At 44.4% G+C, this 12600-nt stretch overlaps 1 protein-coding gene across 1 annotated transcript in view; it reads right to left on the reverse strand.

Moving 5' to 3' along the window:
* Positions 1-648: 648 nt before the first annotated feature.
* ABCA12 (ATP binding cassette subfamily A member 12) overlaps positions 649-12600 on the reverse strand; it is an 88746-nt gene continuing 76794 nt past the window's right edge. The window contains exons 43-54 of the mRNA XM_075710204.1: positions 11758-11873; positions 10980-11139; positions 9542-9810; positions 8683-8893; positions 6922-7031; positions 6135-6279; positions 5855-5989; positions 4358-4461; positions 4004-4096; positions 2886-2991; positions 2018-2155; positions 649-768 (exon numbers count right to left, since the gene is read on the reverse strand). Of these exons, the coding sequence (XP_075566319.1) occupies positions 649-768; positions 2018-2155; positions 2886-2991; positions 4004-4096; positions 4358-4461; positions 5855-5989; positions 6135-6279; positions 6922-7031; positions 8683-8893; positions 9542-9810; positions 10980-11139; positions 11758-11873 (1707 nt within the window). The remainder of the gene's footprint in view (positions 769-2017; positions 2156-2885; positions 2992-4003; positions 4097-4357; positions 4462-5854; positions 5990-6134; positions 6280-6921; positions 7032-8682; positions 8894-9541; positions 9811-10979; positions 11140-11757; positions 11874-12600) is intronic.

Raw genomic sequence — 12600 nt, forward strand, 5'->3', positions numbered from 1 at the left:
TGTATTGACATAACCCACATATACAGATAAGCTTTATGTCATTACCAAAGATGGCCCCCAACAATGGCATACGTGACTCTCCATACATTAACACCTACGTCCTCACAACACCCCTGTGAGTTAGGGCAAGGCTATGAACCCCACTTCACTGGTGGGAAACCTGTCAAAACTGAGTGACTTTCTCATGGTCACCCAGAAAGCCTGTTGCTGAGCAACGAGTGGAGTGTGGGCTTTCAGAGAGGGTAGCCGTGGGGCTGGTTTTTTGTCAAACACCCTGTACTGCCGACAGCTCCTTTGCTCCATCATGGCCATTTCTGCTGTAAGCAAATGGCCACAAGCAGCAGGTGATGTCAAGGAAGTCCTCACAGGCATTAAAGTGATCATAAAACAAGAACTGGGGGGGAAAGAAAAAAAAAAAAAGAACCTGTGGAAAGACCAATCTGATTTGTAACCAAATGCCAGTCTTAAATGCCTACCATGATCCTAGTAACAAAATAAGTGTATATCAAAAAAAAAAAAAAAGTACTTTAAGAAAATGTGACTTTTTATCGCCACCATCCTAGAATCACAGAAAACAGGTCTGGAAGAACCCCAAGGGGTCATCAGGTCTTTTCCCCAGCTTCCATGATCCCCTGTGGTTGGGTCCCTTCAATAGATGGAGCTTATGGTGCTAACTTGGCTACTTGTGTCAGAGCTGTCCAGCGTCACATCAGGACCTCCATCCGCGCCGTCAGGATCTGCTTGATCTTTAGCAAAGTTGATGAAAACCTAGAAGTTTAAAGGAAAACATTCAGTATGTGACAGCATAAAGAATTTATAATATGAATGAATATAAAAAAGGAATGGCTGTTTGTTTGACTGTGAGCCTGGACAAAGTGCTCAGGAATGGATTCACACTGGATTAGAGAACTGCAAATGTTGGGCTTCTATGGGCTAATGTAAATAAATGGATGTGCACTCCTGTACTGCTGAATTGACACCCGGGATGCAAAGGTAGACATACCTGCACAAAACCTGATTGTCCTGCAGCTCATGTTTCAAAAGTACTAGTGAGGTAATGCCCGTGTGGTAGCCCGTTTTGATCACAGTGTAATACAGCTATATTATTACTTTATAAACCCATCTGTCTATGTATAATTGACATCCGTGCACGCACAACTGCATATTACATAGACAGGTATATATAATCACATGTAACAGTCTTTGTTTGAACAGTATCTAATGAATACGTAAAATATTCTTACTAGAACACTACCTGCAATCACATTTGCATATACATAAATCCAAGCTGTCCTCCCACAAAACATGACTTGGGGCTTCCGGCAGTTTGTCTGCCTGTTTCTCTCACCACTGCCCCTTATTAAAACAATATTGAGGACCTCTTCCTCCAGATCTCTGTTTAACAATTTGTAGGATTACAAGGCTGCAGTTTTTGCTTCTGTCTCTGGGACAGGCCTAATATTTCAGATGCTGATGCTCAACAGGATGATTTCTTCTGCATAGCCTTTGCGGCATCCCTTCAGCTGATGTGTTTTCTACAAGATTCTAATGCCAGTGGGAATGTTCTTCTAAGGGAAAATGGAAGGAACTTAACCATGAAGCTAGGTTTGGAGTAATGCTAAATGAACTTACAACTCAAATACAGTACAAGAAAGAGTGAAATCAAGCAAATTGCCAGGATTGGTAGGAAAAGTCCACTGCCAGAAAGCCTAGCACTGGACTCAGGGGTGATTTGTAATCCTGCCCTTCATCCACACCCGCAAGGCTGCTGAAATCAGCAGTCACAGAGGGAAGAACAGATCCTTTATGCTACAGGCAGCTTTCTATGTGCGTTTTCCTAGCACCAGCACAGGTATCTGGAGGCAGTAGTACTGATAAAGTATCCCCAGGAGGAATATAGATGGAAATCCCTTTCAAAATGTAGTCTATTGTGTGCAGCAGTCCATTATGTGTAACCATCAGTCTGCTCCCCTGTTAACAGTTTTAAATGGATGGCCACACATCTTTAATTCCTTACCTCCTCTAACGTTGTTTGACTCACTGAGAAGTGCCTGATATTGAAGGCTGCTTTGCTGGCTTCCAGGAGATCGAATATATTTGCTACCCCTCCTGCAGAGACCGGAACGTGATACTCCACCATGCTGAAATGCTGATCCTGTGGGAACAGGAATGATGGGGTAAAGTTAAGAGGTTGCTGCTTATAAACAGCCAGCAGATCTGATGGCTGTTTGGCTGAGAACGAAAGCAAAGAGGAACTAAGCCATAGGAGAATGAAGGGGCAGAGGGTGTGTTCTGTCCTTCTGGCTCCCAAAGTTGAGAAATATTATTGTCCAGTATTGACTGGTGTTTCTCCATTGGAATTTTTTTGTGGTTTTGGTGACTGGGAGACGATAACTAAGTCCCAGAGCTGGAAGCTTGAGGGTAGCAATAGCATTTTCCAGCTCCAAGTCTGCTGTTTTGATTAATGCAGAGGTTGGGTTACAGGCAATGGATGGGATTCATGACTCAAGTTACTCTGGTTCTACAGTTATTCAGTTACTAGAAGCATCCGACCATGTCATTACCCACTGAATATGAATTGAGTCTCCATGTAGTCCAAGCTTCAGTGGGACCATTCATAGGGGCAGAGGGTCACCTAACAGCTGCCTTATAGGATCACCGCAGCTGTTTGGCTGAGGTTATTTAAGCCACCAAGGAACTTGGGTGCTCCAACCCTTGGACAACATGGCTGATAGCATTGACAAGCATGTGTGTATGAATCCCTTACACTCTGAGAGCATGGATCTATGTGCACACTATGTTACAAGGTGTCTATCTTGCAAGATCCTCTTGGTTAATTTGAAGGGATTGAGAGGGCCTCTCCTGAAAGCATTTGTCCTGCTTACCTTCAGGCATGTATTTGGAAAGTGTGACTTCATGAACTCTGTCAGCATCTCAGTGTTAACTGTGTTGCTATTTAAGTGCATCTTCACAGTGAATCCTCTTCCAAACCTAGGGGAAAAAGCAAATCACAATTAACACAGTAGGAAAGAGAAACAGATAAAGAAAATCCTTTGAGAGTGCTGCACAGCCTCTTTGGGGAAATCTAATCCAGGCAGAGTGCAGCTTGAATGGGGTCAGGGTTGTTAACTTGGAGTGAATCTTAATAAGAAGCCGAGCTATTGTGATAACTAATAAAATCGAAGCTCAACCCTAACATGCATTTCACATTTTCAGCAGTGAACAGATTACTTTGGGGAACACATTCCTGGGAAAAAAGGCTGTGAGAGAGTAGAAAGTGCATTAGTTAACACAGAATTTCAATGGTGTAGTAAGAAACATAAACCAGAAAATGATGTTATTTTGATGCCCTGTTAACAAAGGTCTCATGTTCTGAGCCCTCAAAGCTGTAGGTGTCATGGTTTAATCCCAGTCGGCAACTGAGCACCACACAGCTGCTCGCTCACTCCACCCCCATGGGATGGGGGAGAGAATCATAAGAGTAAAAGTGGAAAAAACCCTCGTGGGTTGAGATACGAGCAGTTTAATAATTGAAATAAAATAATTAATAATAATAATAATACTGGAATATACAAAGCAAGTGATGCACGATGCAATTGCTTACCACCCGCTGACCGATGCCCAGCCAGTCCCTGAGCAGCAGCCCCCCAGCCAGCTTTCCCCTAGTTTATATACTGAGCATGACATCATATGGTATGGAATAGCCCTTTGGCCATCTGGGATCAGCTGTCCTGGCTGTGCCCCCTCCCAGCTTCTTGTGCATCTCCAGCCTTCTCAGTTGGTAGAGCATGAGAAGCTGAAAAGTCCTTGACTAGTGTAAGCACTACTTAGCAACAACTAAAGCATCAGTATGTTACCAACATTATTCTCATACTAAATCCAAAATACAGCACTATACCAGCTACTAGGAAGAAAAGTAACTCTATCCCAGCCGAAACCAGGACAGTATGTTAGTAACTCCATGTGCTGTTCAGTAAAAGTGAAATAGGTACATTTTACTGACCTGCTCTTGATATGCTGCAAAGAGCCAATACACTGAAAACTCCCATTCACCATAATAGCCAGCCTGGTACAGAGGGCTTCACATTCTTCCATGCTGAAAAAACAACAAAGAAACACTAATAAGTCATTGAGAAGGTATAAAACATAGTTATTTCAGTAATCGGAGGACATTACTGATCTTCCTTAAAGTGTTGTGGGTCTCTGTGGGCACCCACATTCAGCCACAACAAACCCCCAAACCTGTCATAGCTCGGTGCCCTGAAATTCTGCAAGGACCAACGGGGATTGTGAAGGATGGGCCTCTCCATACCTCCTGCAGACCCTGAAACCGGAGACAGGGCCAAACCAGCCCTACCTGTGGGATGTGAGTATCACCGAGCATTTGTTCTGCACTTCCTCACTGATGATTTTCCAAAGGTGGCGTTTAGCATTTGGATCCATTCCAGAGCTCGGTTCATCCTATTGGGAAAGACAGGACTGAATGTATATTTGCACACAAAATCTGATCTTCCTAACACTTGTGCTCTTTTTCGGTTCATCATTAGCATTATGTTTGCTAGCAAGGACCCACAGGAGAGCTTACACTGGTACAGATCCGGGAGAAGGATTATCTTCAATTGCGTTATGTATTTGACTGAGACATCCTAGCTCCCTTCAAGTGGAAGCAAGTCAGCTTGACTAAGACCTCCATCTTTGCTGCCCTATGGAACTGCACATCTGTGCAGTTCCACTGGTGACTGGTGGGAACTCTCAACCTCTGTTGCACTCTAGAGGAACTGAGGGCTGCGACAGCACCATCTAAGATCAACCCTACTGTGCCTTTTATACCATGGTGTTTTAAATATCCTTACACACCACAGGCATAACCTCAGACAAGAAGCTATCAACTGGCACTTGGTTCCCATGTGCACCTGCGCTTTGCCTCCCTCTCAATATGCTGACGAAGCAAGTGTTGCATTTCTCCATTTAGAGAGACAGTAAGCCAGAGATGAAGGATGGTATACTATCTCCTACCTTATGCATTGCTGATAAAATTGTTAGCCAATTTCTGATTGACAAGTTGTTATTGTTGAGGATAACGCCTTAGGTAAGGCAGAAATAAAACAGCTTGGGTTCAGACAGCAGCCAGTACAGAGGAAACTTCTCCACCTTCTATTTGTATTGAGACTTTTTTATGTCACAAAAGCAGCTAAAGGGATGGTGTATGTGGTCAGAAGTAAAGGCAGTACTGCTGGGCTTGATACAAGTTGTGGCAAGGGAGATTTATGTCCACTAGGTATCAAATTTAATATTGGGAAACCTGCTCACAGAGAACTGCACACATTCAAAACACAGCAAGTGGAAAAACTGCACAAACCAGGATATTTTAACAATGGCGTACCTCATGGAAGAACTGGAAAGTTCAAAGTGAAAGACAAAAGGGAAAGCCAAACCTAGAAAAATAGTTTTATGTTCTAATCCTGAGGGAAGTTGCTCCTTTGCTCTCTAACAGATTTGGAGCCTTGGATGCCATTTTTCTTGCAACACTGTGCAGGGTATTCAATACAAAAAAAAGCAAGAAAGCGCTGGGAACAAGGAGAATTTAATTGGCAAATATAGGATCTATTTTTGACCTCTGGAAGAGGCTAACAGACAAACTGGCAGACTCACCACTCCCTTATGCCCTCAAAGAAAATTTGGGTGCTTGCTGGAATCTAAACTTCCCGCTGATGCATATGTTGGCAGGCTAAGTATGGGCATTTGGGGAGTGTCCTGCAAGCTGTGCCTGACAGGGTTTTGCTAGACTGTCAAAGTGCCTCTGCCAGCCCAGAGATCTGCTCCTCTTCCCCCCAACAAGGACCCCATTTCTCACCAGCAGCAGAATTGATGGATTCCCAATGAGAGCCAGAGCAGTCGACAATTTTCTGTTGGTGCCATAACTGCACATAGAGGTGACTCTGTCTTTGTAGGCCATCAGATTCAGCCGGTGGAGAAGCTGGAGTACAACCTATGGGAGCAAGAGTACAGCTTTCACAACAACGTCCAGGCATAAATTACCACGCGCATATCTATTTATTGAAAGACTAATTGAATCAACATAAAGACTCTCAGTAACTGGAAAATGCTCTAAGTCAAGCCCCAGTGTTACTCACTCCTTTGATCTCTCTCTCTGGGATGCCATGGAGCCTAGCATAGTAATACATGTGCTCTTCCACTGTCAGCAAGTCATCCAAGGCATCTTCTTGAGGACAGTAGCCAAAGAGTGACCAGTGTGCCGCACTGATGTCATTCAAGGACCTGCACAAGGAAGTCAGCAAGTCATTTTAAACACACTGAATTGCCAATGCACTTTGGAATCAGACAGGAGAGAGGAAAAAAGAACCCTTTCTCCTGCTTCCTACCCCTTCCCTAACCTGCTTCCTACCTCTTCCCTAACCCTTGAAGGAAAATGCTATGAGTTTGCAGACCTACAGCTTTTAGGCCCTCAGTTCTGCAAAGGAAGAATTGTATTTGAGACATCTGATAGCCACGATGTCTAGTACATAGCTCTCCAATTACTGCCAGCACTTCAGATGGCACAGTTGCCACCAAGCCTACTCCTGTTAAAGAGCGCTTTGAGATGGGTCCTACTGGTGTCCAGATACTAGCTCAGAAGTGGGATGACACTCAGCTGAGGATCCGAGTCTGATCCCATTTGCAATGGAATGAAGCGAAAGAAACACCGAGAACAGCAGAGGTGACAGCAAAATGCAAACCCTAGGGAAGCAGCCATACCATCTTCAAAGGATTAAATTCCCTGCCTTATTTATTTTTGCTCTGTTTTGAAAGTTTTGTTTTGCTTCAGACTTTTACATTTCTTTTCCTTTGCCATCCAGCCTTAAAAACTGCTCCCAGGATGATTTGCTCATGCGCTGCCCCCAGAAATCACATCCTCCATACCCAGAATGATCCTGGACCCGCAACCTTCCACTGGATGCTCCGATATCGCCTGTCAGCATCTTAAAGATGGTCGTCTTTCCAGCTCCATTCACACCAAGCAAGCCAAAGCACTGGGTTGTGGGAAAGAAAGGTAGAAAAGTAACCATGTTGTATTTATAATACAGAAATATTGCTCCAAGATGAGTGCTCAGTGCATCTTGTCTCTTCTTTTCTCTGGACCCTTGAGCAAGATGAATTGCAAGAGCGGCAGAGGTGCTCAGAACATACGAACATTATAACGGAGGTTGTTTATGGTGCAATATACTGCACTGCAGCTTATATTAGGACCGTTTGTTTAATACGGTGAAGAATCAAGGATGTATCCCTAATAGAGTCATTCCTTTTACTGCAAGGTGCGTTTTTGCAGCGAGCTCATCTGACAGGCCAAATCCTGATCATCTAATTTGTGCAAAGCCTCCCATTGACAGGAACAGTTATTCATAGGAATGAGGTGAGTGAGGTTTGTGCTGTCATTGGTAAAACCTTAATGCAACACAAGATTTTGTCAAATAATCTCACTAATGCACTACATTAATAAGATTAAGAACTGGCTCCCTGTAGTGCAGTTCAGTATCTCATGCTAAAAATCTATGTTTTATTGCTAAGGTTGGAGATATGCAGTTGCGTGTTGCATAAGCAATTACCATTGTGCTGATAATTACTATTATTTTGATATCATTAGTACAGAGCAGCTGATGTGAAAATCCTCACGTGTTGGGCCCATTGCAGATGCACAGCATCAATCCAAGGCTCTTCCCCACCTCGAGGTCTGTGCAGGGACAGTATCTGTGTACAGTCTGCAGTGCAGGGCCATGGCCTCTGCTGACACCAGCATCGGGCTGACTTTTGCCAGAAGCTAGAAACCTCGATGCCAGTTGTGGCTTGAAAAAAATCCTCTGCCAGAAAGATCGGCACCACAGTCTCCACATGAGGCTGCTGTCCTCCTGCCCAGCACCCTATATCCTTTCATATGCCCAGTATCTCAGTGGGACCCAGGCAATTAAAAAAATCAGGTACCAAGGATTACTTCCAAGCTTCCCCACAAGTCAGGTGCACAGCCAGAGGCAGGATCTGGTCTCCAGAGGCCCCATGAACTTTTCTTTGGGTCTCAGAGGTGCTCTGTGTGCTCCTATCTTTTCTCTTCTCATGAGTCAGTGTTTTTGCAGGTAACTGTACTGACATGACCAAAGAATCTTATTTTCTTTAGTTTTAGGTCTTGATTCATGAAAATGTATGTTCAGCTGAAGTGATTTGTCTTTCCCTGATGGGAAATACAAGCAGATAAGCCTGACTCACTGTCTCCCATGCAGTTTAGGTGAATAATTGCAACTGGACAAATGGTGCTGTCTTCATTTACCATATGGTAGTCCACAGTGACCCCCCCAAAACTGCACTGTGCTAGGCACTGTACAAACACAGCATGCAGACATTTTGCTCTGAATACAGCTCCATCACTGCCCCATCCACTTTATTTCTTTCTAGGGTCTTCACAACTGTCACTTGGTGTCTCAAATCCACCAGGAGCCTTTAGTCACTACCATAACTCCAAGAATCAATAAATAAGGCAAAGGAAGGAAGGAAGAGGTCAGAGCAGAAGAAACCATTACAGTTATGCTGGGACAGTGACAAGGACTGGGAGAGAAGATGACAGTGGTACTGTGGAACAGTTCCACTTTCCCTCCCCAGGGCAGAAGGTGCCCACAGCCTTTTCCCCTTGCTTACCTCTCCAGCAGGAATCCCAACGCTGATGTTTTTCACAGCCACGATGCGTTTGTGAGGAAGGTGGTAGATCTTCGTGAGATTCTGGAGCTGCACCACATCAAAGTCTGCTTTGCCAGACTCCACCCGGTTCCTCTCTGCCTGGACGTCCCCATCCTCTTCAGCCGCAGGTGGCAGAAGCAATGCTTTGCCGTGCACTCTGTCAAACAGGAACCTATGGGGAGGGTAGAGAGGGGACCTTACCCTCTGGCAAGCAGACAGCAGTGGGCCTGTGTGCTTGGGATACTAAGGAGCCTTCCCATGAGATCCCAGGGCATGCAAAAAATACAGAGATATACAGACAGTTTCTATTCTCTCCTGATATTTGCACTGTTTAGGGAATTTAAAAAACCAATGTTCTCTTTCTGCCTAATGTTTTTCTCTTTTTCAGCAAGTATTCTGAGCTGGAGGAGGTCCTGCCTTGTGGACGCACTTGTAATGCAGGTGACAAGGCTGTTGTTGCTCCTCCCTGTGTGCACCCAAGCCAGAGGAGATGGGGAGATTCAAACAGCTGTCTATGGACCGACTGCTCTTACCAACCAGCTGAACATCAGCCCACCAAACCCAGAGCCCTGAAACGAGGGTCATAGTCTCAGCCAGCAAGGACTACCGAGGGACTCCAGTAACCTATACCTCTATTAGTTAACACTCTAATTACTGGTAGGTACCGGGACTGCTGCCAGAGAAAACTTACTCCATGTTTGCGAAGTGTCTTTGAAATTTATGGGCTTCATAATTGACAATGATGGTGTGAGAGCCCAGAATTAAACCACTGAGCACTGGTTTGGTTTGTTTTCATTGCAAGACTCCAGATGTTACTTACTCTAGAATGTTGTTCCAGACTCTCTGAATCATCCTGTCGTGAACTGTAAGACGAATGGCAAAAAACACAGTGCCCTGGATAAACATGGCAAACAACTTGGATGTGGTCTTGTCCAGCTCAAAGGTTTTGTCAGGGTAGTCCACTCCATAGGCTTTTAAGAAGCCCAACAGTGCCTGATCCTGTGACAGTTCAATCAAGCCATAGCCAAAGCAAAATTGTGGGAACAGAAGGAACACATGCCTTAAGTTTTCAGCGAGATCATGCAAGCCCTGAAAAAAACGAAAAAGCAGCAGAGTCACTGTTTTTATTCATGGAATAAATTCATAGATTTTACTGTGGGACTGAAGTGTAACAATTACATTGGGATTTGCTTGTGTCTCAGAGCAGAGATAAATTGAGAGCAAAGAGCTCTGGAGACAGCTCGTTTCACAGGCACAAGGTCAGAAAAGTCAACAGGCAGCTCTGAGGTTGTGATCACCCATAGTAAACAGCAGCCAGTTCCCAGCGCAGTCCCTCACTGCTGCTCCAGCCGCCTCACCCTGTGCACACAGCAGTCCGAAACCCACCTGTGAGCCAGAGCTGAATCCTGCTACTGAGCTACACTGTGCCTCCCAAAACTACAGAGCCGCTGCACCAGCCCACTGCAGGGCACAGCCCACTCACCAATCCTGCTCCTCTGGAGAACTGTCCTATCTGATTTCCTTGGACAAACATCTCCATAAAACACAAGATTTGATCATAATTGCACAACCCTAAAGTCCAGGGGGTTGCTAAACAAGCATTGTCCAGCTAGAAAGAAAAATCCAACCCACCTATTGTTTCACAAAGTAATTGATTGCCCTTCATAAAAAAAGAAAACTTAAATATAAGGTGTACATTTTATCCCAGTGATTCACAGGGAGATCTCAGTTTAAGAGACGGCTTTACTTTAGGGAATCATCACTGTGTCTGAGTCATTTCTCATCCTTGCAGGGAGAAGATGATTGCATTACAGATCTAGATGACAGACAGCTGGTGCTGGGCTTAATGCAGCACGTCAGACTCAGGGCAATGACATCTAGTTGTCACTCTCCACAGTTCGTGCTGCAAGAACTTAACAATGGTTCAAAGTCCCCATCAACTTTTTATCAAACATCTACGCCCACCTCCTGCCCTCCTCTGCACGGCCAGCTTTCTACCTCTCTTTTTGTATTCTCCCCTCTGTCACCATCATGTCTGTCTCTGCTGGAGATGCAAATTTACAGACAAGCAAGAGTCATATTTGACTCATGTCCTGTCTATAGGGAATCTCATTAAGTCCTGCTACTAGTGTCCTCTGCTTGGTCTACCTTGAATATCTTGAGGCCAGCCAGTTGCTAAGGACCTGATCAAACCCACCAAACTCAACAGGAAGCCTCCTGTTGTTTCACCAAGGGCTTAGTATTAGTAGCGTTCCTACCTGGTCTGTAGCCTTTTCCTGGGAAAGCAGAAATACAACCGAGTGAGTAATGATGGTATTGATGCCAAAGAACAAGTTGACGCAGACATAAACAATGAAGGCCATTCCTGTTTCTTTGAAAAACCCAGCCAGCAGGTACATCCATGAAAATGTTGCATATCTATAAATTGCCAACAGTGCAGAGAATACTACAGTAACTCAAAGTGCAATTGCAAACAAACAACTAAAGACCTCAGACAACATAACAGTTCTGTTTTGGCATGTGACTAGATTTCCATATTACAGGAGCTTAAAGAAGGAAAAATGCCTTTTTATCTGTTAGAATTTGGAGAAAAAGCTTACAATACAGACTTTGAACATGGACCCCCAACTGAAAGCAGACAGACTGGGCCTGGAGGATTCAAAGCCAGGGAGACAGTTTTGCTAAGTTTTCCTGAATTGTGCTGCTGTTTCTTTTTTTTTTTTTCTCTCTGATTTTGAAATGCTTCTATATCTCAAACCTTGCAATAGTTCAGTAAGCATCTGCTTACAGCTTGGGCTGTCACTGTGACCTTGAATATTTCATACCCTCGTACAGAGTTTGGTTTGAATAAAGCAGGCATGACAACAGTAGTTTAGCTTACTGCTCTTGGAAACAGCAACTAGTCACCATTTGTAAAGTGCACACTGAAGAACAAAGCCCATGTATTCCTCCCTTGGACCTCAAATTGCAGGAGCCTACAATATCCAGTTCCTCACTCTGTGCAATGATATTTAAATAACTAAGCTCCATGCTTACCCAAACAGTAACAGCAGAAGAAATACTGCTAGTAAATTATTGTTGTTGCAGAAAGCTGGTATCTGGAAGGATGAAATAACTGCTATTGAGAGTCCAATAGGGACCATAAAAAGTACCTGCAAAATGATATTGAAAAGATGTTATTAGGATGATAATTCTTAAACATTTTTCTAGAACTATGCAGAAGCAACACCACCAGGCCTGAATCTGGTCCCACAAGTGCAGCTTGGGTTTTCTAAGGGAAACCAAATACAGGTGGGGTCTCAGTCCTCCTGAGACTTTCAGGAATCTTGCAAACAAATTCCCACAAAGCCACTTTGAATAGGCTAAGCCTCAACATTCAGGACTGTGGGCAGAAAATGCCTTAAAAAAAAAGGCTGTGAATGAAAAATACCCCTTTGGGTTTTCTGTTAGCCTTGCAGTCGGACCACTTCATTGTGTCCTGTAAATCTATTCTTTATAATGTTGAGTCAAGCCAGGGACCTACCAAACATCTGCCTTGAGAGGTTCCTCTCTTTCCCAGCTTTGGGATTTAACAGAATTTACTGGCAGGGATTCACTGAGAAATATCAAGTTGCCGAGAGTGCTTGATTAGTTTCAGCCCGCTGAATACTGATTGTGGCAAGGACTCTGGGGATTTTTCTACTGATTTGCCAATATGCAGCACTAGAGCGAGGGCCTGGATCAGGGAAGCAGACACAGGCCTGCCCCATCCTCACCCTTGGGCTGCTCTGCCAAGCCAGACTGCAGCCATGCTGCCTTCAGACGCCTTTCAAACCCTTCCAGCAAGGCAGGAGATACTTGTGTTGTTGCCTAATCACACCAGCCCCTATAAGCAGGCAG

This window comes from Pelecanus crispus, chromosome 5, assembly GCF_030463565.1.
Source record: "Pelecanus crispus isolate bPelCri1 chromosome 5, bPelCri1.pri, whole genome shotgun sequence".
In the NCBI taxonomy this organism is placed as follows: Eukaryota; Metazoa; Chordata; class Aves; order Pelecaniformes; family Pelecanidae; genus Pelecanus; species Pelecanus crispus.